Genomic DNA, 19,990 nt, shown 5'->3' on the forward strand with positions numbered 1-19,990 from the left:
AATCAGCAGGGTTTGAAATGAACACCCGCCAACCTGTCTAAAGCAGGTGAAAATCCATAACGCATTTTAACACACTAGCCAATTTGGCGGGTTATGCTTCATAAATGATGTTCTATTACTTTGCATGGCATAGCTATCAGAGCCCTTTCAAACATTAGCAAAACAACGTGTAAACAGGGTCGCACACAGACGCAGTGCAGTGCCTTGGCTTTAAAATTTGAACATATTGTTATGATTATGCACCACTCGCCGTCTATCGAGATGTCCAAGGCCTGGTGTTTCCCGTCTGGTTTGCCCATAGGAGACAATTAAGAGGACACTTTTTCTAATAAATGCTGCATCTCCAAGACTTTTGGACAAAAATCACCCTTGCGTTTTTATTGCTACGTGAAAGTAAACTCAAGGCAATTATAAGAGAAGTCACAGAGAATTTTGTCTTTATTTCTTTATAAAAGTGCATCTATCCATCATAAAAGCACATCTGTCCATCATAAAAGTGCATCTATCCATCATAAAAGTGCATCTGTCCATCATAAAAGTGCATCTGTCCATCATAAAAGTGCATCTGTCCATGATAAAAGTGCTTCTATCCATCATAAAAGTGCATCTGTCCATCATAAAAGCACATCTGTCCATCATAAAAGTGCATCTATCCATCATAAAAGTGCATCTGTCCATCATAAAAGCACATCTGTCCATCATAAAAGTGCATCTATCCATCATAAAAGTGCATCTGTCCATCATAAAAGTGCATCTGTCCATCATAAAAGTGCATCTATCCATCATAAAAGCACATCTGTCCATCATAAAAGTGCATCTATCCATCATAAAAGCACATCTGTCCATCATAAAAGTGCATCTATCCATCATAAAAGTGCATCTGTCCATCATAAAAGTGCATCTGTCCATCATAAAAGTGCATCTGTCCATGATAAAAGTGCTTCTATCCATCATAAAAGTGGATCTATCCATCATAAAAGTGCATCTGTCCATCATAAAAGCACATCTGTCCATCATAAAAGTGCATCTATCCATCATAAAAGTGCATCTGTCCATCATAAAAGCACATCTGTCCATCATAAAAGTGCATCTATCCATCATAAAAGTGCATCTGTCCATCATAAAAGCACATCTGTCCATCATAAAGGTGCATCTATCCATCATAAAAGTGCATCTATCCATCATAAAGTGCTCCACAGGCTCCAGTGGGTTAATGAAGGCCTTCTGAAGTGAAGCCATGGGTTTTTGTAAGAAAAATACCCATATTTATAACTTTATCATCTAAAATAACTAGCTTCCACCAGACGACAGTACACATGAACTACGCAAGTCGACTTGCACTTCAAGAGTAACCCATGATGTATGATGTAGGACGTAGGAGTAATGTAAGCTTGCGGTTTAAACAAATAGGGCTGTGCAAAAAACTGAAGCTCCCCTTCTATTATATAGAAATCATCCGACATATCTATTCAAAATTTGCGAATGGGGTTTATTTTGCTCTTTCCTCTGAGCTTCCACATTTGTCATTACGCTGTGCATAGGGTCAGGGGTTCGTCTTCCTCCGTAAATCGATGCGTACGGCCGTCTGTTGGAAGCCAGTGATTATAGTTTATAAAGTTTTAAATATGGGTATTTTCCTTACACAAACGCGCATCGCTTCGCTTCAGAAGGTCTTTATTAACCCATATGGCCATATGGACTACTGTTATAATGGATGGATGCACTTTTTTGGAAACTTCAAATTTTCACCAGCCATTCACTCCCATTATAAAGCTTGGAGGAGACATGATATATAACTCGAGATATTAGAAGAATGTCATATACACCTAGGATGGCTTCAGGGTGAGTAAACAATGGGCTAATTTTCATTTTTGGGTGAACTATCCCTTTAAGTTGGCAGTAAAAAACACTCTCCAATTGTATGGAAAAGAGCATCTGCAGTAATTGATATGAGTAAATGTTGAGAATTTCCATTTTATATTTCATTTGCACCCTAGTTTTAAACAAATACAATAATATATATATTTTTTTTAATGTAATACATTTTACCACAGTCCTACTCCAAGTCCCTGCAGCTTTACACCGATGTGTCCAGTTTATCCAGAGGGATTGGTTCAGTTGTTTTCACCTACTCTCTCATGATGTGTCTGAGAAGATTCAAGAGCACTGGCTGAAATATAATCAAATAAAGATTCACACTTACAAATTCATAGTGTTTCGTGAGTGTTCATTGATGAGTGAAGATTGCAGGGGTCTAATGCTGCGTACTGAACACACACATGACCTGAAGGATCACATCGCAGAATGTTTTATGACCTTCTATAGGAATAAACATCTTTCAGTCCTGTTGAGTGTTGGGCTTTACCACTGCCCTACACAACACATACATAAATAAATCTACATAAATGGATTAATAGATGATTTAAAATGACAACATAGCAGTTTTAGGAGTAACATAATGTACTGACGGTACTAACATTTCTCAGTAGCGTGACAGTAGCTTGTCTGTTTTCAAAGTCCTCAACAACTGCAAACTCTGGTATGTGTTTTTACGACCCACGTTTTAACGAGTGTCATTTCATGTTGTTTCTTCATCATGAGTGGCTTTTAGCTTTGTAAACTGCCGTTGCACATTAGCTTCCCAACGCTGTTCAGTGGCAGAAGCGGCGATTTCAAACCGCTTAAATTAATGCAATGCATTTGATCCGAATTTGAATTGCTCAGTCATCACATTCATGAATTGGAAACATTATCTCTGCATGGCTTCATGTATGAGGACATGTGTCACTTTAGATACTCGATGCAGAGTCAGTCATTGAAACTGAAGACTATCCGATCTGACCTTATATCTAGAGGAACGGTGAAACACTCAACAGTTCACTGGTCAGAAGAAGGTGCATTAATGAAGAAAACTAGAACAGACATTGATGCTTGAAGCCACTGTATGTCACAGACAAATACACAACACAGTCATTCTTCCAACAGGATATTTTCATCGCTTAATAAAAAAACACTGTTAGTGTGACATGATTTGTTAAAAGAAAAATTGGTTAACCTTTATGCATTTGGCATATACTTTTATCCAAAGCTAAATTAATTCAAGATGGACAGTTTTGACATCACTAAGAATCTAAATGATCTTGGCGTTGTTAATACTGTTTGAGTGACAGGAACATTTTTCATTTTTAGTGTTTATAATAATATCCAGAGAACAGGGAGACCAATAGCTGATATAATACCTATCAGATATAAATATCTGATTTAATAGTTTAATAATAGCAAACTAGGTAATTGCTTAATGAAATGGAGATTTACTGTACTTTGTTTCACCTAATGCTTACAAGAAAGGTGCAATGCACAAAGCTGGACGGATTTAACTTTATTTCGAAATGTAATTTCTGTGAAAAGTGTTAGGCTCTATCAGTTGTAACCCATCAGAGCACTTGTTACATATACACACTTTACCATAGTGTGATGAAAGCAAAATTCCTGTCAGATTTCTACTCAATCCTCTTAAGGATTAGCAATGATGAATTTACTGCACATGCTCAACTCTGCACGCTTACACTCATACACACACATATATACCCACATGCAAATCAAAACAAACATATAATTCCTGCTCTGATCGTATACCAACACGGTCCCAAAACCTAGCGAAGACTACAGAGATGGACAGTTCTTCTAGAACAGCATCTCTATTGAAATGGAACTTAATAGATCCAGATTGGACTCGACTTGCTGTTGCTTTCAATAGAGTTTGACATTTTAGCATTTTGCTAAGCTAATGATGAAATATTGTTCTCTGAACATTCAAAACCTATTTTTTTAAATGTTTCAAAAACTTTTTTTTTCTTGGTTATGCGAACGTTAAGGGAACATTCTATTTCGTCATTCTTTTAATGTTCTCTGAACGTTCTGAAACAAGTAGTAACATTTAAAACAAGTTATAAGAACATCCAGCTAAACGTTCCATGAACAAAATAGTCACCAATATATACAGAAAATAATTGATACAAATATTGAGAACGAACACCAAATCAAAGACCATTAGGGAAGAGGAGGAAAAAATAAAACAATTCACAAAAAAGGTTTAAGATCAAAATCCAAATCAAGGCCCATTAGGGTATTCAATGATTATATATAAAACGCTTCCCTCTGTAGGAGAAGTTTATTAATGTCACCACCCCTTATTAGTGCTTTTACTTGTGCAATACCTATATCGAAGACTTGACAGATTGTGTTTAAAAGCATTAAAGTGATCCAAGTTCACTTGACCAAATAGATGCTTTTAGGTTGTTCGTTCAATTTCTTATATATATAGTAAGTTTTTGTGTATTCGAACACTATGAAAGTGTTCTTTGGTGAATACCTGTGTATTAGACGTTAGCTGGATTCTAGTGCTTGTGCTACATTATAATTCTAGTATGTTAGTTAGTTAGTATACTTTATTGTCCTTTTTCAGGAAATTTGTCTTGGACTCAAAGCTGCATTAGTACACAACATATACATACGAACACAAACCAAAAAAAAAAACACTACATTACTACATCTTTCTATTTAACATATTAATAGATACAGGAATAAATGATTTTTTGTAACGGTTACTCTTACTCAGTGGGACTCTATACCGTCTCCCTGATGGCAGATACATTGGAAATCACTCACTATTGTCTGTGCATTTTTAAAAATCAACGATTCGTAAATTGATTGAAGTGATGAGTACTCTCATCCCACCCATAACTTTCATTGCAGTTTTCACAAGACGTTCAAGCTGTGATTTTAATTTGATATATAGTCTGTTACTAGAAAAATAGAGATGTTATGCATAATGTGCTTCCATTATACAAGTAGTGCTTTTAGACGTCTTTTAATGTTTTTTTGCTTTTTTGAACTTTGCAGTCTTCCAGAAATGTCTTCAGCCAGCAGTGTGACTGTGTGTGTGTGTTGTTTGACCTCTGTGTGTCCTCTGCTCTGATCTCTAGAGCTGGCGCTGAACTGCACTCTCGCGGGTTGCCAGGACGACTGCGCTGTCACTCGCGCCGGCCCCGTGTGCTTCTGCAAGAGCGGCTATGAGATCAGCCAGGACGGAAAGACCTGTAAAGGTCGGTTGCATGTGCACACACACTCACACACACACACACACCAACAAAAACATTCTTTGGACAAATGGACGCAGATACAGAGAATGGATAATTATTTTAAATTTAAATGTACCGTCAGCTAGTCATCGTCACAAATTATTTTTCATATTTTTTTGAAGATATTTAATTGTTTATTTTAAGATACTGACAGTCTGACTGTACATTAACCTTTTGTATTACATGGATATTTAACATAATTACATACATACATGATTGTATTATTTAATATGAACTAATCTGAGCAAATTACAGTATGTCATGCCACACTGTTTTAGGACATCAATTTGTTTCCATTTGCTTACTCTCCAAAAAAAGGTTTTGTTTGTTAACATTATTTAAATACATTGGTTAAAATGAACTAATAATGAACACTACTTCTACAGCACTTATTGCCCACTTTGTTTGTCAGTATTTTTGTCTTATTTTTCAGTCAAATGTCCAAACATCTTTTAAACAAGTTAAATTTACTGGAGTGACAAAATTGTGTAAAATAATAAGACTTATAATATCTTGAAACAAATGCATTTTCAGCCCATTGGCACATCTTTACTTGTCTAATACTTACTTGTACAACTAGTATGTATAAAAGCTTGTGTCTGCCACAGAAAAATAATTGTAAAAACAAAATTAAAAAGGTAATTGCTACTATTTTTCTCACAATTGCAAGTTTATATCTCACAATTCTTAGAAAAAAGTCAGAATTGTGGGATATAAACTCACAGTTGCAAGATTAATATATAAAGTCAGTAAGCTTATTTCCGCCACGGAATAAAAAAGCTTTTCATCTCACAATTCTGACTTTTCTTCTTGCTATTGAGAGTTTATATCTCACAATTCTGACTTTTCTTCTTGCTATTGAGAGTTTATATCTCACAATTCTGACTTTTTGTCTCAGAATTGTGAGATATAAACTCTCAATTGCGAGAAGAAAAGTCAGAAATGTAAGTTAAAAAGTCGTTATCAGCTTTTTTAAATTCCGTGGCAGAAATAAGCTTCCAATACAAAAACCCTGATGCAGTTTTGACTGTGTCTGTGTGTGTTCAGATTTCGACGAGTGTACGGTGTACGGCACCTGCAGTCAGACTTGCACGAACACAGACGGCTCGTACACCTGCTCCTGTGTGGAAGGTTATCTAGTCCAACCAGACAACCGCTCCTGCAAGGCCAAGAACGGTAAGACAAACATAACAGTCCGAGATAAGATAAAATAAGGATTCTCCATATCCGTTCCCCTCACACATGTGTCCGAGTCAGCCAGCAGTTTAATTCATTATTATTGGCCGAACTGCTGTTGTATTTGAGATTAAACGGATGTCTTCCCGTTGCTGTAGTTCCTGTGGATCGTCTCCCCGTGTTAGTGATTGCGAACTCTCAGAACATCCAGATCACGTCTCTAAGCGGCTCCGGCAGCCCGTCGCTTCACACAAGCACAAAACAGACCACGGCCATGGACTTCCTGTACGCGCAGGAAACGGTTTGCTGGATCAATGTGGGCGACTCCTCCGCGGGCACACAACTGAAGTGCGCTAAGATAACAGGACTCAAGAGCTTCACAGACGAGAGAGCCATCAACATCTCCCTCAGCTTACACCGTAAGTCACTCGGACGCCATTTCACATTGCAAACCACCTTTCTCACTCAGGGCTGTTTCTAATTGAGGAAATCCATGTGAATTAATGAAGATGCTTAAACAATGTTTTTGAGATTAGTAATATTTCAAGAATGAATTCAATTTAGCGTTGTCCACTTGTGATTCAATCGACCAAAACACATCTTTATACCTGGTGTAAACACGGCCCTGGTGTCAATCATCACCACCACATCTCGTTCCTTCTATCAGGGAACGGAGGATTCAATAGTAACCAAGACGATATTTATATGCATTCATAAGATCTCCTCGATTTACATTGCAGGCGATCAGAATTTCATCTTGGTTTTTGGACATGTAAATATCAGCATCTGCACCAAATTGCATATTTTTGCTCAGTTTGGGCCTCTGAATAAAACTCAAGTGTTTTTTTCTCCATATTATCACTATAACAGACTACTGTATATGATCCATTAAAGCCAAATATGATACTTCACAAAAAATGCACATGCAAACTTTTTTTTTACATAAAAAAAAAAAAAAAATATATATATATATATATATAAGGGTTCAATAAACTGTTCCATACGTAAACCTGTGATCTCATATGTCCAGCTTTACAGGGTTAACTGTTACCATTTATTACCATTAATCTTTACTAATCCTACATTTCTGAACAGAGCCATTCATTGGTGATCATCTAAAATATTTCATATTTTTCTTTTGTGCCTTCAGATAGTGTCGTTTTTGGACACTCTGTTTGGATTCACTCTACAGTGATCAATACTACTTTCCATGGGCGTTAATAGTACAATAAATGCATCATTGACATGCATGGTGAAGTGCTGCTTCAGCACACAGAGAGAGAGAGAGAGAGAGAGAGAGACTGGGAGAGAGAGAGAGAGAGAGAGAGAGAGAGAGAGAGAGAGAAGCTTCTTTTTTTTAGTGTTTTTCTCTTTTTTGAAACGTTAAAGAGGTCATGATTTGAGAAATCAAAATTTCCCCAATATTTCGACATACAAGAAGCCATTGTATTACAAAACACACCATAAGTTTACAACTCAAAGCGATCAAAGAACGCATGCCGTTCATGATAAGCCAATGTGAATTCCAAGGCAGCATTTCCTGAATCTTCCTGCAATCCCAGAATGCATTACAACTTGCTCAGTGAACTCTTATTTTTTCTGCTTTCCTGGTCATCTTCTATAGTTGGATCAGTAGTTTAGACAGGAAATGACTGTGTTAACCTGGAGTGCATATTTCGGGTCTTACACCAACGCTGGCACTCAGTAACCGTCCAGATGGAGATTTAGGCCAGAAATGTACTCTACGCAAGAATGCAGACATGAACGAGTGTTTGTGTTCACATACTTGTGTAGAGTATGTTTCGGGCCTGTCTTTGGGTTTAAGTGCTAGTTAGTTTGAATGCTGCAGGGATTTCCAGGTTTCTTGGCAGTTTAAACATGTTTCACAGTCACACACTCACAGGTCAGAGGTCACAGGGTTGACTGCGACACTATGCCCTCACTAGGAAGCGATAAAGAGATCATTGGCTTCCTGTTGCCGGGTAAAGATAAAGCTGTCTGCCGCGTGAGTGAGGAAGAAGAACTAAAGGGAGAATAATAATGAAGAGGTGAAATCGGTAATATAGTGATCTTGAAATCTACTTAGAGGTCTCAAGGTAAAAACTTTTCTTTTAGAAAGAAGGAGTAATTTAATAACTTGAAATAGTGTCATGAAAACGATTTGGTATTTTCATTGCAGATTATTGCACAATTTAGTTTTTAAGATATCTGTTCAAATGACATTTCTTTCAGGAGAGCTCATAAAACGTGTGCGTTACTCTCGAAATACTGTCGTGAACCCGGGTTCAGATCTCTTTTAGCTGGCGGTCTCTGGAAGGGTCACACAGGAAATGTGTTCGCCGTGATTCATGACCTCAGCGTGACATGCAGATGAGGCCACCAGATGTTTTCCACTCTTCTTCTCTTCACAGTCTAGGATAGTGGTGTATTCTCTTTTCATTTCAACAAACGGAAAGATACTATTGTAGAATTCATGGAAATAGACGTTTTAAAGTATGAAGAACGTTTACCTCACTAGTTAGAAATCATATTAATATCTGTAATGTTAGATTGCACTATAAATACGACATCTGTTATATGTTGAGGTTTAATCACTTGAAAATAGGTTTGGACTATTTAAGCAATGAAAATCAGCTATGGAGCTGAGACCTGACTTGAGACACCTTTTTTTAAAAGTTAAACTATTTTACCATGGTCTCACTCAAACACACGTGTGCTCATATATGTGTCTTGAATCTGCTCGGACAGATTGAGTTCAGCCCGTGAGAGACAGTATGCAGACACTCCCCATTGAACAACACTCTTCCACAAGCCTTGATCCATAAGTCCATATGCGTCTGTGTTTATGTGTGTGTTTTATGAGTGGTTTGTGTAGGTTGCTGGGGTTTGCTGCAGCATATTTATATTCTGTTTTGTGGAACATTTTCCAGACGTTGTGGTTGACATGAGGCGACCCAACCCCCCCATCCGTCTGCGGCTCCGGAGCTTTATCAGGAAAACAGGGAAAACTGACATGTACAGGTGGAGATGTGATGCTTACACCACCTCTGTTTGCCTCTGTTTCACATCATTAAAATGTTACCTCTTAACGAAATGTGTGTGTCTCTTAGTATCTTGGAAAATGCGGACCAAAATGTCATCATGTACATGTTCATCAGAGATCAGGAGTGTTATTGACTAGCGGCAGTCCAGTAAAGTCATCTCTTGCACGGTAATTTGGTGTGTCTCAGCATAAATAGCGGAAAGACTGGATGTGCGATGAAGTAATGTGGGTTAAAGCAGGAGGGAGTGGTTTTCTGACATACGGTCTGCGTGGTACAGAAGTTTCCGGAAAGCCTCTTAAACGATCATGTGCTTGAATCGGCTCACGCTTAACCGCGTCTGCCACACATTTCTGGCTCCGCCAACATTCAGGGCATTGTTTTGGTTTTAATCTCTTTTTTTTTTAACTCTCACCCTTTTTCTCTGACAATCTGTGCTTTGCTTGACCCTATCTGTGTTTATTGATTGACTTAACTGTTTCATTATTGGTTTTTATCTCTCTTTATTTTTATGTGAACCATTTGAACGGTGTCAGCAAGTCTTGCACCCTTTTTCGGTCCAAATCAATGAGCTCTGAGGACTCACATTTAGAGTTTCACATCAGTTCATTATATTGGTGTGCAGTGTGAATCAAGTTCTTCTATTGCTGTTGGAAGCAATCCAGCCTGACTTGCAGAGGTGAACTGCTCTTAATGCTTTTATTTATGCTAGGGCTGCACAATATTGAAGAAAAATATAACTCATTAAATAATGCGATATTCGATATGCAATACGATAATGCTTAAAGTGTGTAAAATAAACTTGAATTATCTTTAAAATATATTTCAATTCTTTCATGTTTCACCTTTTTTTGTGACAAGAAACCATCCCTACAACTTCTGAAAGTGAACAGCAGTGTCTTACTGTAGCATAATGTGTTATTTTACATAACACAATAACAACATTTACAATAATGGAATCAAATTAGGACAAAGCAACTTGGTCCATAAAGTGTTTTTGCACTATAAAAGCACAAGCCGGCAAACAATAGAATCCAACTGTGTCAAAGACGTCCATGGTTTCAATATGGACAGAAATTCATAGCTGGAAACCTGGCTGGTCAGGACATGGCGTAAAAATGGCAGACCACTTGTCATATTGTCAGATGCCTCAACTCCTGAGCTTATTCTTGAAATGGCAAGGCCGTTTGAGAAACAGCTTTAAACAAACTCCACTATTAATAAAATAAGGTTCAAGATGTAAATACAGGTCTTTGTTTGTTAGGCTCAATGCATTTTCATATGAAGCCGTCTCAGGAAATGAGAGCTAGAGCCATTAGACCATTTGTTTTCATTCAGTGTAGAGGGAAGGTTGTGTCACAAATGGAATTTCTTACCCTCCTTCCACTGAGACCTACAATTTTACCAGGAATTACAAAGAGACTGAAGCCAGGTTCCTCAGCCCACTGTTTCTCTGTTGTTCAGACGGCAGCTGCTCTAAGTCCCATTCGTCTTCTTCAACCGTCTTTTGTACACTTGCTCTTTTCTCCAATCTTTAGTGTTTTTTTGATCTGTGTTTTTAATCACTGGCTTTCAATCCGGGCAGCTGGAAAAGTTTAGGCAGGACTCGGCTCTTAAATAAACAACACCTTTGGGGATACAGCCCTTGATTCCGGTAAACGTCTGGCTCTTGCACAATGGCCAACTTTCCTTTGTAGAAACAAGAGAGGCCAACACTGTCTCTGTCTCCTCCCCTGAGCCTTCTATCTCTCCATCTGTCTGGATTTTCCTGCATCTCCCGGACAATTTTACCCAACAGTCATGGTTTCTATGCGCCACGTTTTCACAGCCACTCAATGTTCAAATGTGCAACATCCCATTAAAGGTATGATTTGGTAAAAATGGATGTCTGGGGTTAAAGGAGGAGAGGTTCAGATACATTGAGACGTTTTGACATTTTAAGGTCAGAATGGGGCGTATTGAAGAGGTGGGGGGGCTGCAAAGGAGCGAGAATCCACAGTTCGGATCGCAGCTGTTAAAACAACTTTTTTGGAAATTGTGTAACATGCGCACATGCCTTCAGATAGTCCCCTGACTCAGCTGTTTCAAAGAGAAAGAGCGTCATTGTAGAAGTGAAAAAGAGAAACATGGATGTGAGACCACTCTATTAGCACTATTTTAAAATAGAGTCACCGAGTCATTTAACCACAAAACTGCATGGTTGGTAAATGAATAATCAGCGCCAGTCAGGCACCATTGTGTTCACATGTGTTTACTTGCATATAAATTAATGCATGCTTTGCATTCTTTTATGTTTACTTTCTTAATAAATGCCCCTCATCTTATAGTCAAGATTTGGTTGAGGGTTGAGTCAGAGTCAAGAAGGAATTCACAATCATAATGAGGTTTTTGGACTTCAAGTCTTGAGTCCTAGACTATATTTTCATATATCTTGTCTTGGACTCGGGAACGTGTGGGCTTGGAGTCAGTCTCGAATGAGTTGGTCTCGACTGCAACATAGGGTTTTAGCGTATCTTGTGACTTATCATGCAGCAAATTTTTTAAAATGTTCTTGATTGAATGCAATCATTTATGATTTCAGTTTGTTATACAACTTTTAAAGAGTTTACGTTTATTGGAATGGCTTATTTTTGGAATGATTCAATTTAAATTGAGATTTAAAACTTATATGAACTTAACTATATAATAATTAATAGAATGGGGCATGTGGAACAAATAAAACACATACTTTCTATTTTACCTACATTTCTCTTCATTCTCTATTCTTTACAGATGTAGAGCAGATGGCAATAGACTGGCTCACGGGAAACTTCTATTTCGTTGACGACGTGGATGATCGGATCTTTGTGTGTGATAAAGATGGAACCACATGTGTGACACTGTTGGATCAAGAACTCTACAACCCTAAAGGCATCGCTCTGGATCCAGCCATGGGGTATGAACATTGTCAAGCTCACACTTCCTCCATGTACACATCTAGCTAGCTGAATATTGAGCAGTTACCTTTAAAAACCAGAGTATTTGCTAAATGGTGTACTCATATATAATGGTTACTTTCTCCTTTCTCAATGTTATCTTCAACAGAAAGGTTTTTTTCACCGACTACGGACAGATCCCAAAGGTGGAACGTTGTGATATGGATGGACAGAACCGAACAAAGTTGGTGGACAGTAAAATTGTCTTCCCACATGGCATCACCCTGGACTTGGTCAACAGGTTGGTCTACTGGGCTGATGCTTATCTGGACTACATCGAGGTAGTGGACTATGAAGGCAAAAACAGACACACCATCATTCAAGGACTGTTGGTAAGGAGCAAATACCAAGATCAAATGTTTTGCATGTGGTTGCACAAGAATGTGTTGCTCAATAACTAATTTCTCCATTGTTTTGAATCATTTAAATGACAATGAGTTGGTAATTCTAACATTTAGCAATGATGTCCTGGTACTCTGTATCAACTTCCCTCTTTTACTACCCCTAAAAGCAACATTATTCTGTAGATGAACATGATTTCCATCTTCTCAAAAACAGTGAGAAGTCCAACATCTTTACAGTGAACAGAAAAAGATCCCACACACCTTCAGAACATGCCATCCATTCAGACACATGGAAATTTGAAAACAACAGATGTTATAATAAAGTGTTGTACTATAGAGAAAAAAATGGAACAAAACCCATTCAAACATCTATCCATCCTAATGTCCATCTGTTGCTCCATCCATCATCCATCCATCGTAACTTCGATTTATTTATCCATCCATCCATCCATCGTATCTTCGATTTGTTTATCCATCCATCCATCGTAATGTTGATATGTGTCACGAACAGTGACGTGCGGTGATGTCTTAAAGAGGCTAGGCACTGAGTTATGAAAGATTACCTGATTTATTGTTTAAAGGCTAATAATAACAGTAAACATTACGCACAAGCGCGGCATATCAAGAAATGTACAAATCAGGATGTATATCGCGTGTATTCTCTCAGTCTCTCTCTCTCTCTCTCTCTCTCTCTCACACACACACACACACACACATACACGCACGTCGCACACACACAAGCGCGGCACAGGCACACACCGCGAGTAACAGTAGTTTATGTCCACTCCACTCCAGCATTAGAATGCAACCATTCTTAATCCTTATTGTTGCACAGCGGCCAAAAGTAAAAGTAAAATCACACACCGCTCAATTGAATATGAAGTCAAATGGCTTGCATTAATTCAACCATATTTATCAATTCAATATTAAGGCCAAAATAGTTTTTGACTCACCAATCGGTAGATTATTTGTAGCCTACATCAAATTCATCCGCCGCCATTTCCTCATGAAGACGTCGATCACATCTTTGTAAAACTCATCTTTATGGGCCTTCAGTTTGCACAGTCTCTGGCTCTCAATTTAAAACATTTAACTCTCTGATGACAGCCTTTTAACTCCGGTGCTGTCATTTTGGCTTTGAATTTGCCGCGGGGATTAGGCATGTAGGCTATCTGTGGTGTGTAACGTTAATGACGTTAGCTGCGCAAATGTCCAGTAATATCTTGATTTTAATTGGTCCATGTCTGATATGTTACGGAGATGTTACGGGCATACCATATTTACGTCCAAAGGCACAGCAGAGTTGTGCTTTTTGACGTACATGTGAAAGAATACAGGATCGAAGTGCGCGTGCGCAACATGGGTTTTTCGCTTGCCGTCTGCAATGAATGGACAGTAAAAGCACTGCTTATTCTACGATTTGTTTTTTATTTGATTATGCGTAACTGCTACATTTGTCATCATAACGTCTAAATAATTGGAATAACACACATATTGCATATATAAATCACAAGAATAAACAGTAAAAATACAAATACAAGTTTATTATTTAATAAACCATTTTATTTTTGAATTTTGGCAGGGTAGGCAGTGCCTAGTTTGCCTACCCAGACCGCACGTCACTGGTCACGAACTGCTCCGAGACACAAAGGTTGAGATCCAATTGCAGCTTTATTTGAAGCGTAATCCAGAATCGTAATCAGCACAAGCAGGGGTCAAACACAGGAAGGCAGTCCAAACAAACAAACAAACAAACTAACAATCAAAACAGGCAGGGGTCAGAGGCAAAAGAGTAATCCAGGGAACAGGCAAGAAATCCAAAAAACCAAGCGACATGAAACCAGGGAAACCACTCGGAAATGCAGTGCAACAACATACAAAACTTCGCAGTGAGTGATGGGGTGAACCAGGCTATATGGGGTGAACTAAACAAGATAATGAGTTACAGGTGAATGTGATAATGAGTGCTGATGAGTCCAGGCAGAGAATGATGGGAGATGTAGTCTGTGAGTGAACAAGATAGTCTGGTGTGGAGTGCCCTCTGGTGGCTTTCAAGGGCACTCCAGCTGGTGACCGTTACAATATGTTTATATATCCAGCTATCTATCATTCATTCATCGTAACGTCTATCTGTTTATCTATCCATGCACCAATCCATTCATCCACCCTAATGTCCATTGATCCATCTATCTATCCATCCATTCAAATGTCCATTGATCCATCATAACGTCCATCTGTTTATCCATCCATCCATCCATTCTAATGTGACCAAGCTGTATTGAACCCAACATTCACCATTTAATCCATTGCATTGTGAGAGTCTAATAGTGGCTAGCATTATTTACTGTGATAAATGCTTTAGTAGACGGGAGAGACAGTGTTGTTTCATTAGTGCTACTGAGTCATTTGATTAAATCTGATTCTGTAAATATATTAGCCTGATTTCCTCCTCTCTGCTTGAGTTATGGATAACATTTCGCTGCTCAGCCCAAGGCTAATCTGTGTGTTTATGTGTGTATCTTGCTCACTCAAGCAAACAGAGCAAGCACAACTTCCCAAATAATAGAAGTAATTGAACAATAATTGAATATAAATATTTTTTTCTCAGATTGAGCATCTTTATGGGCTCACGGTCTTTGAGAACTATCTATATGCCACCAACTCAGACAATGCCAACATGCAGCCTAAGACCAGTGTGATCCGCGTCAATCGATTCAACAGTTCAGATTATCAAGTGGTCACCCGTGTGGACAAGGGAGGAGCTCTACATGTTTACCACCAGAGACGCCAGCCCTCTGGTATCAAACTCTTTCTCATCTGTTGCTCAGCTGTATAGATTGAGCCTGCATCATATATAATGGTTTAAAATGCAACCACTACACCACAGTCAATCTCCAGCTCACTCGAACTCTCTTGTTATTCTTCTTCAGTGCGGAGTCATGCCTGCGAGCCCGATAAGTTTGGGAAAGCTGGAGGTTGTTCAGACATCTGTTTGTTGGGCAACAGCCACAAGAGTCGGACGTGTCGCTGTCGGTCTGGCTTTAGCCTGGGCAACGATGGCAAATCATGCAAGAGTGAGTGATCAGATTCTACTTCATCTATCAATTCACCATCAGATTTACAATAGTTTTGCCTACTTAAAATGAAAACGTTTGATTGGCTCAGCTTCATTGAGCATTTGTTATTTCAAACTCTCGCACTTTTCTTTCACATAGTTCCTTAGTGATGTCTATGCATATCATCTAGACTGGAGGTTTTCCCCACACTTTAGCTGAATCACTCAAAAAGATGAAGGTCTTTACCATTTACCCCCAATATTGATTCCAAGCTCTTTGCTTTGAATATGCAATGAACTATTGGTAGAATTGATTTGTGAACTGTGAGTGACCTCTGAACTCATGACCTTGAAAAAGTCAAGAAGCGGAGATTGGAATTGATTGTAAGAAACAGGTTAGTACCGTCACCATAGACTCACTTTTCACTATATTCGGTCCCTGGTGTCTAATCCCCAGAGCCTGAGCATGAGTTATTCCTGGTGTACGGGAAGGGTCGTCCGGGCGTTATCCGCGGTATGGACATAAACCCTAAAGTTCAGGATGAATACATGATCCCCATCGAGAACCTGATGAACCCTCGAGCTCTGGACTTCCATGCGCAGAGTAACTTCATCTACTTCGCTGATGCCACCAGCTACCTGATTGGCCGACAGAAGATCGATGGCACGGAAAGAGACATCATCCTTAAAGAAGGTGCTAAAAATGTTAATTTATTCATTTATTCATCTTATTGCTGGTATGTATTCTTCATTTGATTATGTGTGTATGGTTTTCCAGGTATTCACACTGTTGAAGGAATCGCTGTGGACTGGATGGCCAATAATCTCTACTGGACAGATGATGGACCCAAGAAGACCATCAGTGTTGCTCGGCTCGAGAAAGCTTCTCAGACCAGGAAGACTCTCATTGAGGGCAAGATGACCCATCCTCGAGCGATTGTGGTGGACCCTCGGCACGGGTGAGCTCTAGATTCAATTGTATAGCAGTTGTTGGGTTATTTGTGGGCTAATACATGAATGTCATATCAAAAACATAATTGGTTTAATTGAGAGAAGTCTCTTCTGCTCACCTAGGCTTAAATATATTTGATATAAAAGTATTACAACTTTTCTATATTAATATATTTTAAAATGTGATGAAAAGCTGAATTTTCAGCATCATTACTCCAGTCTTCAGAAATCATTCTCACATGCTGAGTTTGTGCTTGATTTTTAGCAATTATTATTGGTGCTCAATTATTAATAATGATTATTATACGTTTTGCTGCTAAATATATTTTTTTTGTAAAACATGATACATTTTTTCTGCATTCTTTGGTGAATAGAAAGTTCAAAAGAACAGTATTTATTTTATTTTTATTTTTAGAAAGTTTTTATAACATTATAAAAGTCTTTAATGTCGCTTTGATCAAATGAATGTGTCCTTGCAGAATAAAAGTATTAATTACTTCTTTAAAAAAAATTGCTTTGATCACAGGAATAAATTACACTTTAAAATATTTTCACATTGAAATTGTAATACTATTACACAGTATTGTTGTTTTTACTGTATTTTTGATCAAATAAATTCAGCCTTGGTGAGCAGAAGAGACTTTTCTCGAAACATTCTCGAAACTCATAAGCATTAAAAAAAAAAAGTATTTATCCCAAACTTTTGACTGGTAATCTACAACCTCAAGAGCCGTGTTTCTTTAAAAAACCAGCAGCAACAGCAATATGTCAAAATACACTAATGCTCAATAGATAAATCAAGGAGTATCTAATTTTTCAGTCAGAACAATGCATTTTGAAAAGGTGTTTTACCTCTTTCAGCTGGATGTACTGGACTGACTGGGAGGAGGACCCAAAGGAGAGCAAGCGGGGGAAGATTGAGAGGGCCTGGATGGACGGAACCAACCGGAACGTTCTTCTGACCTCCAAGACGGTTCTGTGGCCCAACGGCCTGAGTCTGGATATCCCTCAGGGGATCCTGTACTGGGTGGATGCTTATTACGACCGAATCGAGATGGTTTATCTCAACAACTCTGCACGCAAGGTGCTGTCACACCGCTGATCTAATAGATGATGTTCACATATACACACATGTGTTTGCATTTAAGAATGAGAAACAAGAGATGACACTAAAACAGTCGATTTACTTGCCAGTTGTCGATGATGTAACATCGTATTGTTTCTTCTTAGACGGTTTATGAAGGACAGGAACTGAACCACGCCTTCGGCCTGTGCCACTACAAAAACTTCCTGTTCTGGAACGAGTACCGCAGCGGCAGCATCTATAAACTGGACCAAAACACCAAAACGGTCACTTTGCTACGCAACGAACGGCCACCCATCTTTGAGATCCGCATGTACGATGCCCAACAGCAGCTAGGTAATACAATGTTCTTTGCCCTGGTTTTTGTGTAAAAAAACAAACAAACTACAGTTTCCATTATGGTTTGGCTATGGAATGTCTTCATCAGATGTTATTCTTGTGTGTGTTCATCACAGGAAGTAATGCGTGTAGATCGAATAACGGTGGCTGCAGTAGTCTGTGTTTGGCCACGCCCACTGGCAGGTCATGTGCCTGTGCTGAGGACCAATTACTGGACCCCGCAGATAACATCAGCTGTAAAGGTAACACAAGCGAACACTAAATGCATATTTACAAACTAAATAATAATGTGTTAATACAAGCGAATTGTCACATCCGGTCATTAAATAATCTGTGCAAATATATATCTATAGGGTTATATACATATTTAAAACATGTGACAACTTGGTGAAATAAATATTTATTTTTCATTTATGAAAAAAACACTGCTTTTAAAGTTTTCAAGTTACTCAACAGCCATTACAGAAGTGTTTTTTGCGTGGCAACCAGCATAAAGGTGCAACACTGCCACCTACTGTGTTGGAGTATCAACCAGACAGACAGTTACTGGCACTGGATTCTTTACTATGTTGTTATATGTGTAGCATTACAAACATGATATCTGTATTTTTTATTTTTTTTATATTACAGTTATGGTGATATTCTAATGTTGTTATCAAAGGTGATTAAAGGATTAGTTCACTTTCAAAAAACATTTTGCTGATATTTTACTCACCCCGATGTCATCCAAGATATCCATGTCTTTCTTTCTTCAGTCAAAAAGAAATGAAAGTTTTAGGATTTTTTTCCATATAATGGACTTCAATTGCAACCAACTATTCCAATGTTCAAAGAAGGTTCAAATGTCCGTCTCAGTGCAGCTTCAAAGTCTCGACACGATCCCAGTCGAGAAATAAGAGTCTTATCTAGCGAAACGATCGGTCATTTTCTATAAAAAAAATTAAATGAATATTTATAAATATACTTTTTAACCACAAATGCCTGTCTTATACCATCTCTGAGATGCGCCACGTATTACGTCATCACGTTGGAAAGGTCATGAAAAAAAAAAAAAAAAATAATAATAATAAATTAAAACAAAGATGTCGGACGATTTTGAAGTTGGAGGAGAAAATGAGATGACATTTTTCGCCCTTCCCAACCCTTTTGAACCGGAGAACACAGACAAATAACTTGACGCGTGACCTTTCCAATGTGATGGCGCAATGTGTGGCGCATCTCAGAGATTGTACACAACGAGCATATATGGTTAAAAAGTATATATATATATATATATTTTTTTTTTTATAGAAAATGACCGATCGTTTCTCTAGATAAGACCCTTATTTCTCGACTGGGATCGTGTCGAGACTTTGAAGCTGCATTGAGACGGACATTTGAACCTTCTGTGAACATTGGAATAGTTGGTTGCAATTGAAGTCCATTATATGGAGAAAAATCCTGGAATGTTTTCCTCAAAACCTTAATTTCTTTCCGACTGAAGAAAGAAAGACATGGATATCTTGGATGACATCGGGGTGAGTAAATTATCAGCAAAAATTTTTTTGAAAGTGAACTAATCCTTTAACTATGGTGGTTTGGATGTAACATTATAGCCTGAACGGTTAAAAATGGCTTTTAAAGATCTGTCCATCAGAGGGTTAATTACTGCTGAGGAAATAACATGTGAGAAACTTCATTAGAAACCATTCAGTGACCCAGGTGAGAAATGTGCCAAATAAAGCGGGATAAGAGAGTTCATTCAGTCCTGACAGAGAACAACGCAAGAAAAGCCTTGCTGAGCAGAAGCAAATCTGTTAGTGGCAGCTGCTCGATCACACTGTCAGATAATGCAGCATTTTTAGGCTTTAATCTGTGACCGACTGTTGATACAATCAGCTGAAT

At 38.3% G+C, this 19,990-nt stretch overlaps 1 protein-coding gene across 4 annotated transcripts in view; it reads left to right on the plus strand.

Annotated features, from left to right (window-relative positions):
* Positions 1-19,990, plus strand: part of lrp1aa (low density lipoprotein receptor-related protein 1Aa) — a 180,492-nt gene that overhangs the window by 44,436 nt on the left and 116,066 nt on the right. For all 4 annotated transcript variants that reach the window (XM_081356952.1, XM_081356953.1, XM_081356954.1 and 1 more), the window contains exons 4-15: positions 4,986-5,105; positions 6,189-6,317; positions 6,476-6,736; positions 12,131-12,293; positions 12,443-12,665; positions 15,286-15,475; positions 15,608-15,751; positions 16,190-16,426; positions 16,511-16,691; positions 17,545-17,767; positions 17,914-18,103; positions 18,223-18,348. In XM_081356952.1, coding sequence (XP_081213078.1) covers positions 4,986-5,105; positions 6,189-6,317; positions 6,476-6,736; positions 12,131-12,293; positions 12,443-12,665; positions 15,286-15,475; positions 15,608-15,751; positions 16,190-16,426; positions 16,511-16,691; positions 17,545-17,767; positions 17,914-18,103; positions 18,223-18,348 — 2,187 coding nt within the window. The remainder of the gene's footprint in view (positions 1-4,985; positions 5,106-6,188; positions 6,318-6,475; positions 6,737-12,130; positions 12,294-12,442; positions 12,666-15,285; positions 15,476-15,607; positions 15,752-16,189; positions 16,427-16,510; positions 16,692-17,544; positions 17,768-17,913; positions 18,104-18,222; positions 18,349-19,990) is intronic.

The sequence above is a fragment of the Scardinius erythrophthalmus genome (assembly GCF_964197995.2).
Source record: "Scardinius erythrophthalmus genome assembly, chromosome: 25".
NCBI classification, from domain to species: domain Eukaryota; kingdom Metazoa; phylum Chordata; class Actinopteri; order Cypriniformes; family Leuciscidae; genus Scardinius; species Scardinius erythrophthalmus.